Source organism: Bufo gargarizans, chromosome 6 (genome assembly GCF_014858855.1).
Source record: "Bufo gargarizans isolate SCDJY-AF-19 chromosome 6, ASM1485885v1, whole genome shotgun sequence".
Classification (NCBI taxonomy): Eukaryota; Metazoa; Chordata; class Amphibia; order Anura; family Bufonidae; genus Bufo; species Bufo gargarizans.
This window is the reverse complement of record NC_058085.1, coordinates 63045786-63058223: the sequence shown is the minus strand read 5'-3', so window position 1 is coordinate 63058223 and position 12438 is coordinate 63045786. Positions and strand designations below refer to the sequence as shown.

The window sequence follows — 12438 nt, the reverse complement described above, 5'->3', positions numbered from 1 at the left end:
CCCCTAAATCCCTTTCCTCAGATACTGAGGTTAGGACTATATCACAGATTTTATATTCTGCTCTTGGGTTTTTATGCCCCAGGTGCATTATCTTGCACTTATCAACATTAAATTTTAGTTGCCAGATTTTTGACCATTCCTCTAGTTTTCCTAAGTCCTTTTCCATTTGGTGTATTCCTCCAGGAACATCAACCCTGTTACAAATCTTTGTGTCATCAGCAAAAAGACACACCTTACCATCGAGGCCTTCTGCAATTTCGCTGATGAAGATATTAAACAATATGGGTCCCAGAACAGATCCCTGACGTACCCCACTGGTAACAAGACCATGGTCTGAATATACTCCATTGACTACAACCTTCTGTTGTCTGTCACTCAGCCACTGCCTAATCCATTTAACAATATGGAAGTCTACGCCCAAAGGCCTCATGCACACGACAGTATTTTTTCACGGTCCGCAAAAACGGGGTCGTTTTGGTGTCCGCCTGGCCGTGCGGAGCCAAACGGATCCGTCCTGAATTACAATGCAAGTCAATGGGGACGGATCCGTTTGACGTTGACACAATATGGTGCCATTTCAAACGTATCCGTCCCCATTGACTTTCGATGTAAAGTCTGGAGTTCTTTTATACCATCGGATTGGAGTTTTCTCCAATCCGATGGTATATTTTAACTTGAAGCGTCCCCATCACCATGGGAACGCCTCTATGTTAGAATATACTGTCGGATATGAGCTACATCGTGAAACTCAGATCCGACAGTATATTCTAACACAGAGGCGTTCCCATGGTGATGGGGACGCTTCAGGTTAGAATATACTGAAAAACTGTGTACATGACTGCCCCCTGCTGCCTGGCAGGTGCTGCAGACCCCCCGCCCCCCCCTGTTTTTAACTCATTGGTGGCCAGTGCGGCCGCCCCCCCCTCCCTCCCCTGTAGTTAACTCATTGGTGGCCAGTGCGGCCGCCCCCCTCCCTCCCCTGTAGTTAACTCATTGGTGTCCAGTGGGCCCCCCCCTCCCTCCCCTGTAGTTAACTCATTGGTGTCCAGTGGGCCCCCCCTCCCTCCCCTGTAGTTAACTCATTGATGTCCAGTGGGCCCCCCTCCCCTGTAGTTAACTCATTGGTGTCCAGTGGACCCCCCCTCCCTCCCCTGTAGTTAACTCATTGGTGTCCAGTGGTGCCCCCCTCCCTCCCCTGTAGTTAACTCATTGGTGTCCAGTGGGGCCCCCCTCCCTCCCCTGTAGTTAACTCATTGGTGTCCAGTGGTGCCCCCCTCCCTCCCCTGTAGTTAACTCATTGGTGTCCAGTGGGCCCCCCCTCCCTCCCCTGTAGTTAACTCATTGATGTCCAGTGGGCCCCCCTCCCCTGTAGTTAACTCATTGGTGTCCAGTGGACCCCCCCCCTCCCTCCCCTGTAGTTAACTCATTGGTGTCCAGTGGGCCCCCCCTCCCTCCCCTGTAGTTAACTCATTGATGTCCAGTGGGCCCCCCTCCCCTGTAGTTAACTCATTGGTGTCCAGTGGACCCCCCTCCCTCCCCTGTAGTTAACTCATTGGTGTCCAGTGGTGCCCCCCTCCCTCCCCTGTAGTTAACTCATTGGTGTCCAGTGGGGCCCCCCTCCCTCCCCTGTAGTTAACTCATTGGTGTCCAGTGGGGCCCCCCTCCCTCCCCTGTAGTTAACTCGTTGGTGGCCAGTGGGCCCTCTCCCCTCCCTCCCCCTCCTAATTAAAATCGCCCCCCCCCCCTATCATTGGTGGCAGTGGAGAGTACCGATCGGAGTCCCAGTGTAATCGCTGGGGCTCCGATCGGTAACCATGGCAACCGGGACGCTACTGCCGGGAGCTCCTCCTACTGGTAAGTGAAAGGTCTGTGCGGCGCATTGCCTATAGCACAGACCTGTCACTTACCAGTAGGAGGAGCTCCCGGCCGGTCACAGACATCGCTGCTCGCAGGTAAGTATGAAGCTTCTACAAATTGCTAAGTAACCATGGCAACCGGGACTGCAGTAGCGTCCCGGTTGCCATGGTTACCGATCGGAGCCCCAGCGATTACACTGGGACTCCGATCGGTACTCTCCACTGCCACCAATGATAGGGGGGGGGCGATTTTAATTAGGAGGGGGAGGGAGGGGAGAGGGCCCACTGGCCACCAACGAGTTAACTACAGGGGAGGGAGGGGGGGCCCACTGGACACCAATGAGTTAACTACAGGGGAGGGAGGGGGGAGCGGCCGCACTGGCCACCAATGAGTTAACTACAGGGGAGGGAGGGGGGAGCGGCCGCACTGGCCACCAATGAGTTAACTACAGGGGAGGGAGGGGGGGGCCGCACTGGCCACCAATGAGTTAACTACAGGGGAGGGAGGGGGGGGGGGCGGCCGCACTGGCCACCAATGAGTTAACTACAGGGGAGGGAGGGAGGGGGGGCGGCCGCACTGGCCACCAATGAGTTAAAAACAGGGGGGGGGGGTCTGCCCCCTGCTGCCTGGCAGCACCTGCCAGGCAGCAGGGGGCAGTCATGTACACAGTTTTTCAGTATATTCTAACCTGAAGCCTCTGTGGGAACCATGGGAACGCCTCTGTGTTAGAATATACTGTCGGATCTGAGTTTTCACGAAGTGAAAACTCACCTCTGAAAAAGCTTTTATGCACACGGATCTTCGGATCCGTCTGTATGAAAGTAACCTACGGCCACGGATGCCAATCTTGTGTGCATCCGTGTTCTTTCACGGACCCATTGACTTGAATGGGTCCGTGAACCGTTGTCCGTCAAAAAAATAGGACAGGTCATATTTTTTTGACGGACAGGAAACACGGATCACGGTCTCGGCTGCAAAACGGTGCATTTTCCGATTTTTTTTTTTCCACGGACCCATTGAAAGTCAATGGGTCCGTGAAAAAAAAAAGGAAAACGGCACAACGGCCACGGATGCACACAACGGTCGTGTGCATGAGGCCAAAGACTGCAATTTATTGATAACCCTTCTATGTGGGACAGATTCAAAAGCCTTGCTAAAGTCTAGATAAGCGATGTCTACTGCACCTCCGCCATCTATTATTTTAGTCACCCAATCAAAAAAATCTATAAAAAGAAACACTAAAATTTCACATGGGCTTAAGGCTACATTCGCACAACCGTATGAATAAGTCTGCATCCGTTCCGCAATTTTGCAGAACGGGTACAGACCCATTCATTTCAATTGGCCCATAAAAGATACGGACAGCGCACAGTGTGCTGTCCGCATCCGTAGTATCGTTCCACGGCCCCGCAAAAAAATAAATAGAACATGTCCTATTCTTGGCTGCAATTGTGGACAAGAATAGACATTTTCTATGATAGCGGTGGCATGTGCGGGCTGCAAATTGTGGAACGCACATGGACCGGTATCCGTGTTTTGCATATCCAAAACACCACGGTCGCGTGAATATAGCCTACGTGTTCTCAGACCCTTTGCTATGACACTTGAAATTTAGCTCTGGGGCCTGATGTGTGGATACTTCTCTGGTTGGCAGAGGTTTTCAGGTATTAGAAACCCACTGTAAGGGCGCACTGGCATTAGGGTATTCCGTTATAACGGGATTCGTAAGACAGAATTCAAAATAAAAACCTTTAGAGCAGGGTTTCTCAACTCTGGACCCACCTACCGGTCAGGATTCTAGAATATCCCACAGAATGAATACCTGTGGTAAGTCCTGATGCATGGACACTAATTAGATCACCTGCTCAATACTAAGGAAATCCTGGGGACATGACCGGCAGGTGGACCCTGAGGACTGGTGTTGAGGAGCCCTGCTAGAGGCATTCCGTTTTGATCCCTCCTCATAGAAGTCTATAGGCAAGCAGAACGGATCCGTCTGGTTTCCGTTATGCAGGACGGAAAAGAAACTCTGTTATAATGGAACCTGTAAAGGAGTACCCTAACACCAGTGCGAACCCACCCGAAGTGTGACCATGAATTGTATTAACCCTTTCAGCCCCTGGTGTGTTTTATTAGTCTCTACCTTCTCAGAGCCATAACTTTATTTTTTCCGTTCATATATCCATATGAGGGCTTGTTTTTTTTGTGGGACAAGACTGTACTTTATATTGGCACCATTTAATATTGCGTTTGTAGTGCAGGGATCAGCAACCTCTGGCACTCCAGCTGTTGTGAAACTACAAATCCCAGCATGCTCCTTTCACTTCTGTGGGAGTTCAGAGAACAGCGAAGCAAGTGTGCATGATGGGAGATGTCGTTTCACAACACCTGGAGTGCTTGAGGTTGCTGATCCCTGATGTAGTGGGAAGCTGGAAGGTATTCCAAATGCAGTGGACCTGGGAAAAAAAAAATAGAACGCCATGTTATATCTGTTGCTGATGAAAACGTACCCCTTTTCAGGGAAAACCAAACCAAATGCCAGTAGTCAGGATCCGTATATGCTGTTCCTTTTCTATGACAGCACAGACATCTTAAATATTTTTTTTTGTGAAAACAGGATTCCCTGCATTTGGGTGAAAATGAGAACATCCGTCAACAGCAGTTTTTTGCCTCTATTAACTGAGCAGAACTTGAGGATGGAAGAACAGAGTCCTCAGTAATATCTCCTGTGGATAATCCAAGTTACTTTCTGAGACCAGAAATTTCTGTGCCTAAGGCCTCATGCACACGACCGTTGTTTATTTTTGGAGGAGCACCAGACATAAAGGAATGTAAAAAAAAAGTCTAAGACAGGTTTGCCATGTAAATGATAGGAATAAAATGGACGGTTATGACAATCTTGTGTGCCTCCGCGTTTTTTAGCGGTCCCATGGACTTGAATGGGTCCGCAAACCGTTTTCCGCGGAAATAATAGGACAGGTTATATTTTTTTGACGGAATGAAACCATGGATGCGGATTGCAAATGGTGCACTATCCGCATTTTTAACGGCTCCATAGAAATGAATGGGTCCGCACCTGAAACGCTAAAATCGGCGGAACTGACGCGGAAGCAAACGGTCGTGTGCATGAGCCATAACAGTGACGTCTCTAAAACTGACGAACAAACAGAGCAAGTGCCCTTTAAGAACATTTGTTTTATGGGTCCCTGAAAACTATACACAAACATCACCAGCCACTCAGATCTGTTACCACCACATGTAGCCCAGTATAGCAAGTCTGATACAACTGGCTAGTCATATTTTAGAAACGCCCTCATGTAGAGGTGCACCACCCAGTCATACAGTATGTTCCATCCTGCTGCTGTCCGCCATCCTACAATATCTTCCACCATCTTGCCAGGTGTTCCACTGTGTAGAGGTCCATCATCCTGGATTCTATTCTATTGGGTAGTGGTCCATCATCTAGCATTTTGTTCCAACATGTAGTGGTCCATCATACTGCAATATATTCCATCATGCAGAAGACCACTAACATTTTTATCATTTCTGTTATTTGTGAACTCATTAATAAAATCTTTTCTGGGGTTTTTCAGTTCTTTGGTTTCTTTTTTACTTATGCAGCTATAATACAAGTTAAGGCCTCATGCACACGACCGTTGTTTCATTCCGTGTCCGTTGTTCAGTTTATCGTGATTTTCTGCGGACCCATTGACTTTCAATGGGTCCGTTGAAAACTCTGCTAATGCACCGTTTGTCATCCGCGTCCGTGATTTTCAGTCCATCCAAAAAATATAACCTGTCCTATTTTTTTCACAGAAAACGGTTCGCGGACCCATTTAAGTCAATGGGTCCGTGAAAAAACACGGAGGCACACATGATTGTCATCCGCGTCCGGGCGTCTGTTTTTTTCCTATCATTTGCATGGCAAACTTTTTTTACTTTCCTTCATGTCTGGTGATCCTCCAAAAATAAAGGAAGACGCACGGAACCAAAAATGGAAACGGAACCCCATTTTGCGGAACGGAACACAACAACGGTCGTGTGCATGAGGCCTAGAGCATATGTGAAAGAGTGGTACAAGGAGACCCCATGCACAAGTACAACCACACCCCAATAACAGCCATAGTGCCTCCATTAAGACACACAGGACCAACACCAAGTGTAATGGTGTGGAGTATACGTTACTGTACCATTTCCTCTGAAGGATATGCAGCAGATCCCCTGGTCAGCTCGATCTCAGAGAGAAAGTCTAGGACTGGATGGGGCAATGAGTCTCTCATGCACAACAGCCAACAACCACCTTGGCTGAACTATGGGTCCAAGGAATGATGACAGGAGGATATCCAGCATTGCATCTGTATGACCATTACCATGTCATAGTGGTAGCTTGTATCACAGCAAGGGGAGATAGGGTCACATTAATACTGGGTGCTACCTCACCATATACCCTGCTAAAGAAACCAAAATAAAAGGGCCACCACCTTGGTTGTGTGATCGTGGACCAAGCACTACCAGCCGTTTATACTTTGTCAGTCTCCGCTCAATCGCAGTAGGCTTTTCAGGTCTTTTTTGATTTCCCTGTAGTATAGAATATCTACAATCAGAAAATATCAGATTAGAGTGGGGAAGAACATTTTAATAATTGTTTTTTTTTTTTTGTAAAATGTACAGGTGACATTACTGCTCTCCAGGGCACAGTCACAGAGCTGCTTATTCCTACGTAGTACAGAGAATGGACTGCAGCTGCTTTCTACATACTGTGAATGTTAAAAGACAGAAACATGCAATGCGACAACTCACTGCAATATAGAGTACAAAATTGCATAATAATAACAAGTGCTACACTATAAGTGCGAGATACTTGGCAAATAGTTTTGTACAAAATTATTTGAGCCCGTCTGCCGAGCGTCAAGGCGATCTCTGTTAGACGGGTTCCTACGCTAAATTCTACCTGTTAGGTGCCATCACGGCTACTATACACTTCAGGGAGTGTAGGTTCCACGTTCCTGCAATGAATTCTACCTGTTAGGTGCCATGACGGCTACCATACACTTCAGGGAGTGCAGGTTACACAGCAGGCCCACTCCACAACACCACCAAACGGCTACCAAGGAGTTCATACTGTGAATGTTGTATTGGGATTTATTTAGCAATAGCTCATATGATTCGTTTTCCATGGTTTCAATCAGTGAGGGGCGCGGTGTCTTTTCTGTTTCAATGTTATACAAGTTACAAAACAAGAGTTAAAATGGCGCACATAGTTGCAGTATTTTAGTAAGGAGTTTTGCCACTTTTGTTAAATTTCGTTTGATAAATGTGCTTCAATATATTAAAGGGGTTGTCGGACATAGCTGAACCCGGACATACCTCCATTTTCACCCATGCAGCCCCCCTGATGTTAGCATTGGAGCATCTCATGCTCTGATGTGCTACCTTGCCCTGCGCTACATTGCACAGGGCAAGGGCTCTTTTGTTTACAATAACACACTGCCGGGCGGAAGCTTCCGCCAGGCTGTGTGTTCGGTGACAGCACCGGCTCTAATGGGCGTGCTTTAGCGCTGCCCTAGCCGTTTTACAGGCTAGGGCAGAGCTAAAGCTCGCCCATCAGTGCCGGTGACGTCACCGGGCTTCCATGCAGCCCCATGGAGAGCCTGGTACGCCACCGGAACTCCGCGATTTAGCACAGGGCAAAGGAGAGCATCGGAGCATGAACTGCTCCGATGCTCAAGTCAGGGGGGACTTTCTGGGTGAAAATGGGGATATGTCCGGGTTCAGCTCTGAACCTGGACAATCCCTTTGATGGAGTATTCCCATCTGCTAAAGTTATGCAGATCCAAAAAGTCACTCACATCCATCGATGTTGACGCATACTGGTATACAGGTGTGACTACTATTGAAGGGGTATTCCCAACCTATAAAGTGATAGCAAGGACAAAGTGGTCCTAGTGTACATCAGTGGCAATCAGTTTGGTCATGATCGGTTAATAATTATTTTTTCATATTATTGAGGTTAATGTATGATAAATTGCAAACATATGTCAATTTGCCATCAGTTGTTCAACTGCAATGAAGCAATCATCCACTAGAGGGAGATGTTAACATGTACAAAGTAAGAACGATAGAGGTTGTCTGCAATGTCTTATCTCTTACAGGAGCCAGAAAAATCTTGACGCCTTGTGGCACCGACTCCATCCAACTTGGCAAATGTAGAAAATCATAAAAACACGCCAATATTGATCATGGACATTTTATTAATAGCAGGATATATAACTATTAGGAAATGGTGTCATTAGCCGCTAAGAGAGTACCAAGACACCTGGTGGTGAAGTCCAAACTTCTGCTGAGAACAGGCGTAGAAACTGATAAATGAGACGCTCCTGATGGCCCATCCTCTTTCCAGTTTTAGACCCTGTGTGAGCGGAGAGAAGTCGTTGCGCTGCCATCTGCACCTGAAATGTGCCTAATTTAGGCGTATTTCAGATTAGTAAATGCACGGGTACACCTAGCCTTTCTGCTGCCTGAGGTGAAAACTGAAACCCCCCCCGCTTACCAATTTTTTAACTTAACCCCTTACCTTCAGCCCATGGCCCTTCTGCTGCCCCACTCTTGCCCCTACCTGGTGTTGGCCGAGGTCTCATTGGTGGTGCACCCCTGAGTAAATGACCCCCTATATGTCCTCTTTAGGTCTAATACAGAGAGAGATCCCGCTGCAGCTCACATCTCCTCCCTGTTCACTTACTTATTCATGTAGCTGTAACTATATTGACAGCTATAGTCAGAGTTTATAGCATGAAGCCTACAACTAAAGGCTGTATTACAATTCACATATGATTGTCAGGACGGAAGCGTTCATTCCTGACAATTAGCTGCTCGTTAGTTGAGGAGACCACTGCATTTATATGCAATGATCTCCTCCGCAGTATAGGAATGAGCGATTACTATGCCATTACTTGTCCCCGTACAGAATCATTATTTGCCGGCAGCAGATTGTGATTAGACAGCACTGTGCATCTGTGGCCGGCAAAACCTGCTATATGATTGCTATTGCCTGATGCTCGTTCATCGGGTGATCAGTGGCACTATCACACAGATCGCTAACGAGCAATGATCTGCCTGACTATTGCTAGGTCTAATGCAGCCCTTAGCTTTGTTGTTGCATTATATCTTCTAGGCGTTACCGACGTCTGGCCGTGTCTACCATGAATTGTTTTCAAGAACATCTTGTGGCCTTGTACTTTTGTGTCTAGACAGTTTATCACTTTATTTACGAGCAGGATCCCTCCCATCCCTGATTGCTGCGCAAGGTCTTATGGTCCAAAGCTACACAGATATATTACTATAATCAATTTTGGACAGGATAGCCTCTTCCTGCTCATTCCAAATAACTACAAAATTCACAAAAATGTAAAATTTTTGTTCTGCTGCAAGTCATAAAACTGTATCGGTGGTTGGGTCTGGTGAGGATCCATGATGTGCCAAACCAGTCGTGGCTGAGTCCTCATGTTGAGAAGGTCCTGATCCGTATTTTTGGTGGAGATGTGGTTTGGATGTTTTATGGCAACATGGTGGTCTGTGCCCCAGCAGAGAGGTGGTTGCACATGTGCAGTGACTGTTGTACCGTGAGGTACAAGTACTTACAGATTTCTGTAATCCTCCTTGATTGCAAGGCAAAGGAACAAAGGGCCACCTCACCGAAAACTACAAAGGTGAGATAAGTCCCCTGTAAACAGTGAAAGGAAATGGTCACAGATGTAAGTTTACATCATCTTCATAAATTCTTCCATTTACAAGGTTTCTTTATCGAGGTGTCCATTCCTTCTCCTATGAACAAGCTTTATAAGGCAGCATCCAGACTGTTCTGACTATGAATAGGTTTAGCAACACAACTGCACCTCCATCTATTCATTTTCCTAACAGCAGGGGCCACATCATGTGAACCGACTTATTACCCAAATGTATTCGATAGCTTATTGTACATTCCTACTGAGGGAAACAAGGTGCTTTTAACCTTGCCTGGTGCCTTTACGTATCTTCAGGCAGATACCCCGTATTCTCGGAATGGTGCTTTCGCACAATAGCAGCCCTTCTGCCCCGCAGGCTGTGCCCCTAAAATCAAATGAATATAATTTTACTGCTGCATCATTCTCAAGTATATTATGTCTCAAGTATAACATATCCAAGAAAGAAAGACCCTCGGAAAATGGACAATACATTATGTATTAACAGAGTATATGAGATATTTTTGGCTTGTTAACTCTGTATCACACATGTACATGACATGTCACAGCTGAACAAGCCATACACCTGTGTGTTCGTCACAAGGACCGGGACAGAGGAAGAAAAATGAAGGTCCCATACAGTGACTAAGCCGAGATCTAGAAAACCACAACAAATTGAAACCCAAAGTATAATCGGTGGTTTATACACTGAAGCAGGAATACCCCTTTAACCACCTGTGGACTGCCAAATGATTTAATCCATTGGGCTGGTCCCCATATAACTCTCCTAAACACCTCTGCATAGTGTGTAGCTTCATGGAAATCATTTAGCTGCGGGAAGTAGGCTGTCCGAGAAATCTGGACTCCCTATAGAGAAGGCAGAGACATTCATTACTGCTCCTGCCTTCCTGAGATCTACACATATGGCGCTCAGTCAGCGTTCAGGATGCGACAATGCCACTTACTACTGCAGTCCCCAAGGTCATGCGATCTCTGGGTACCAGGTAACTGCACGGTCTATAACTGGGACAAATACAGGCAAAATAAGCAATAAAATGGTTTATTTTAAAACTGGTTCCTTAAAGGGGGTTTAGGCCTTTTATATACTCATCGAGGCATGTGTACAAATATACAATATAAAAAAGATATGCAAATCAAATATTAAAAACTACAGTTACAGTCCTGCATCCGAGGACCCACACCTGCAACTGTGACATTCCAAGCATACAGGTCACCCATGCAGCCAATCACTGGCCTCAGCAGTATAAGTAGTCACTGTTGAGGTTAGCGACGGACTGTACCAGTGACGTGGTGTGCATGAAACGTCACTGCTGCAGCCAGGAAAACAAACTGAGGACAGACTGGGAGGGCCGAAGCTCAGCGCAGGAATTGGCAAGGGGAGAAGAGTGGTAAATATTACTTTATTTGTTATTTTATCATATTTACCTTGATGGCGACGTATTGGACAACCCCTTTAAATATGTATATTAAAAAATATATATTTTCCCATCATAGCACCAAATACAGTTGCAAGAAAAAGTATGTTTACATGGTGTGTTCAATAACAACATGGTAACATTTAATTCTTTGTGTGTTATTAGTTTAAGCAGACTGTGATTGTCTATTGTTGTGACTTAGATGAAGATCAGATCACATTTTATGACCAATTTGTGCAGAAATCCATATCATTCCAAAGGGTTCACATACTTTTTCTTGCAACTGTAAATACTAATATAGAAATGGTATAAAATAAAGACACAAAAATAATTTAACCAATCAAAGAAGTATGATTTTCAAACCCTTATGTACTAATGGGAAAACAGCCTGGAACTGAACCTGTTAAATGTATACGTAATAATATATTATAGCGGAAAGCAAATATTTGACTAAAAACCTGTTGATGCTCTGACGCAAGAAGAAGCTTGGAAGGAGATCAGTTTTGCCGTTGATACTAGAAGCCGGACCTCCACACTTAGGTAACTACATTGTCTGACTGGCTGGCAGTGTACACTGGCTGGCACTCACCTAATCATGGACATTCACTTCTCGGTTCTGTATAATTTCCCTATAAGATTCCACGGTTACATGAACGGAATCCAGGAGCCATTGCCTTTCTGTCTCTGTCACCTCCCAGAGCAGGGTCATCTCCTGAAATACTGAGCTATAGGACACCTGATAACAGAGAGCAGAATATATGGAATGACTGCAGCTCATACAGATACACATATGACTGGCCACAGAGAAACACCCACCTCCTGGAAGTGCAATCTATTAAATAACCGCACACTTGTTACGTTCTCCTGTCCGATTTTAGCCTGAAACGTAGAGATCCCCAGAGTCGTAGCACCTAGGACAAAAGTGAGACTTCAGCTCCACTATGTTCAGCTCGTGGCAAAATAGTAATAACCGCAGTACTCACCATAGTACAACATGAGGCGCGCAGACTCTTCACCAAACCCTCTGCCACGGAACGTGGGCTCTAGGATGCCAGAGAAAAGAAATCGGGGATGAGACCAGATCTAGTGCAATCATCACTACGAGTACTGGACTCCCACCAAGTAATATGGAGACCCATCCATTCCTTGTTCTGGACTGCTGCCCTCGTAGTCCCCTTCCCCCAACAGTCCATACATCCAAAAGGAACTAGGACTATCTAATCTGTAATAAAACGAGATGTCTCTAGTAAAAATGCAGGCAGAGCAACCTCATATGATTGTATATCTGTAAAGAATATATCAAGGCAACTGGACGTACTGTAGATTTCTTGAAAACGTTTCACTCGATCTTCCAACGAGCTTTCTCAATTCTGAGTGACTGTACAAAAATTCTGGGAATAAATATGTAACTGAATCCACATCTGGTA

At 46.0% G+C, this 12438-nt stretch overlaps 1 protein-coding gene across 2 annotated transcripts in view; it reads right to left on the bottom strand.

Moving 5' to 3' along the window:
• Positions 1–8088: 8088 nt before the first annotated feature.
• Positions 8089–12438, bottom strand: part of NAT9 (N-acetyltransferase 9 (putative)) — a 35410-nt gene continuing 31060 nt past the window's right edge. The window contains exons 4-7 of one of the 2 annotated variants that reach the window (XM_044300223.1): positions 11995–12054; positions 11828–11922; positions 11601–11747; positions 8089–9963 (exon numbers count right to left, since the gene is read on the bottom strand). In XM_044300223.1, the coding sequence (XP_044156158.1) occupies positions 11601–11747; positions 11828–11922; positions 11995–12054 (302 nt within the window). In that variant the 3' untranslated portion in view covers positions 8089–9963. Of the gene's footprint in view, positions 9964–11600; positions 11748–11827; positions 11923–11994; positions 12055–12076; positions 12234–12438 lie in introns of those variants that run through there. The other variant, XM_044300224.1, reaches the window with a different exon arrangement.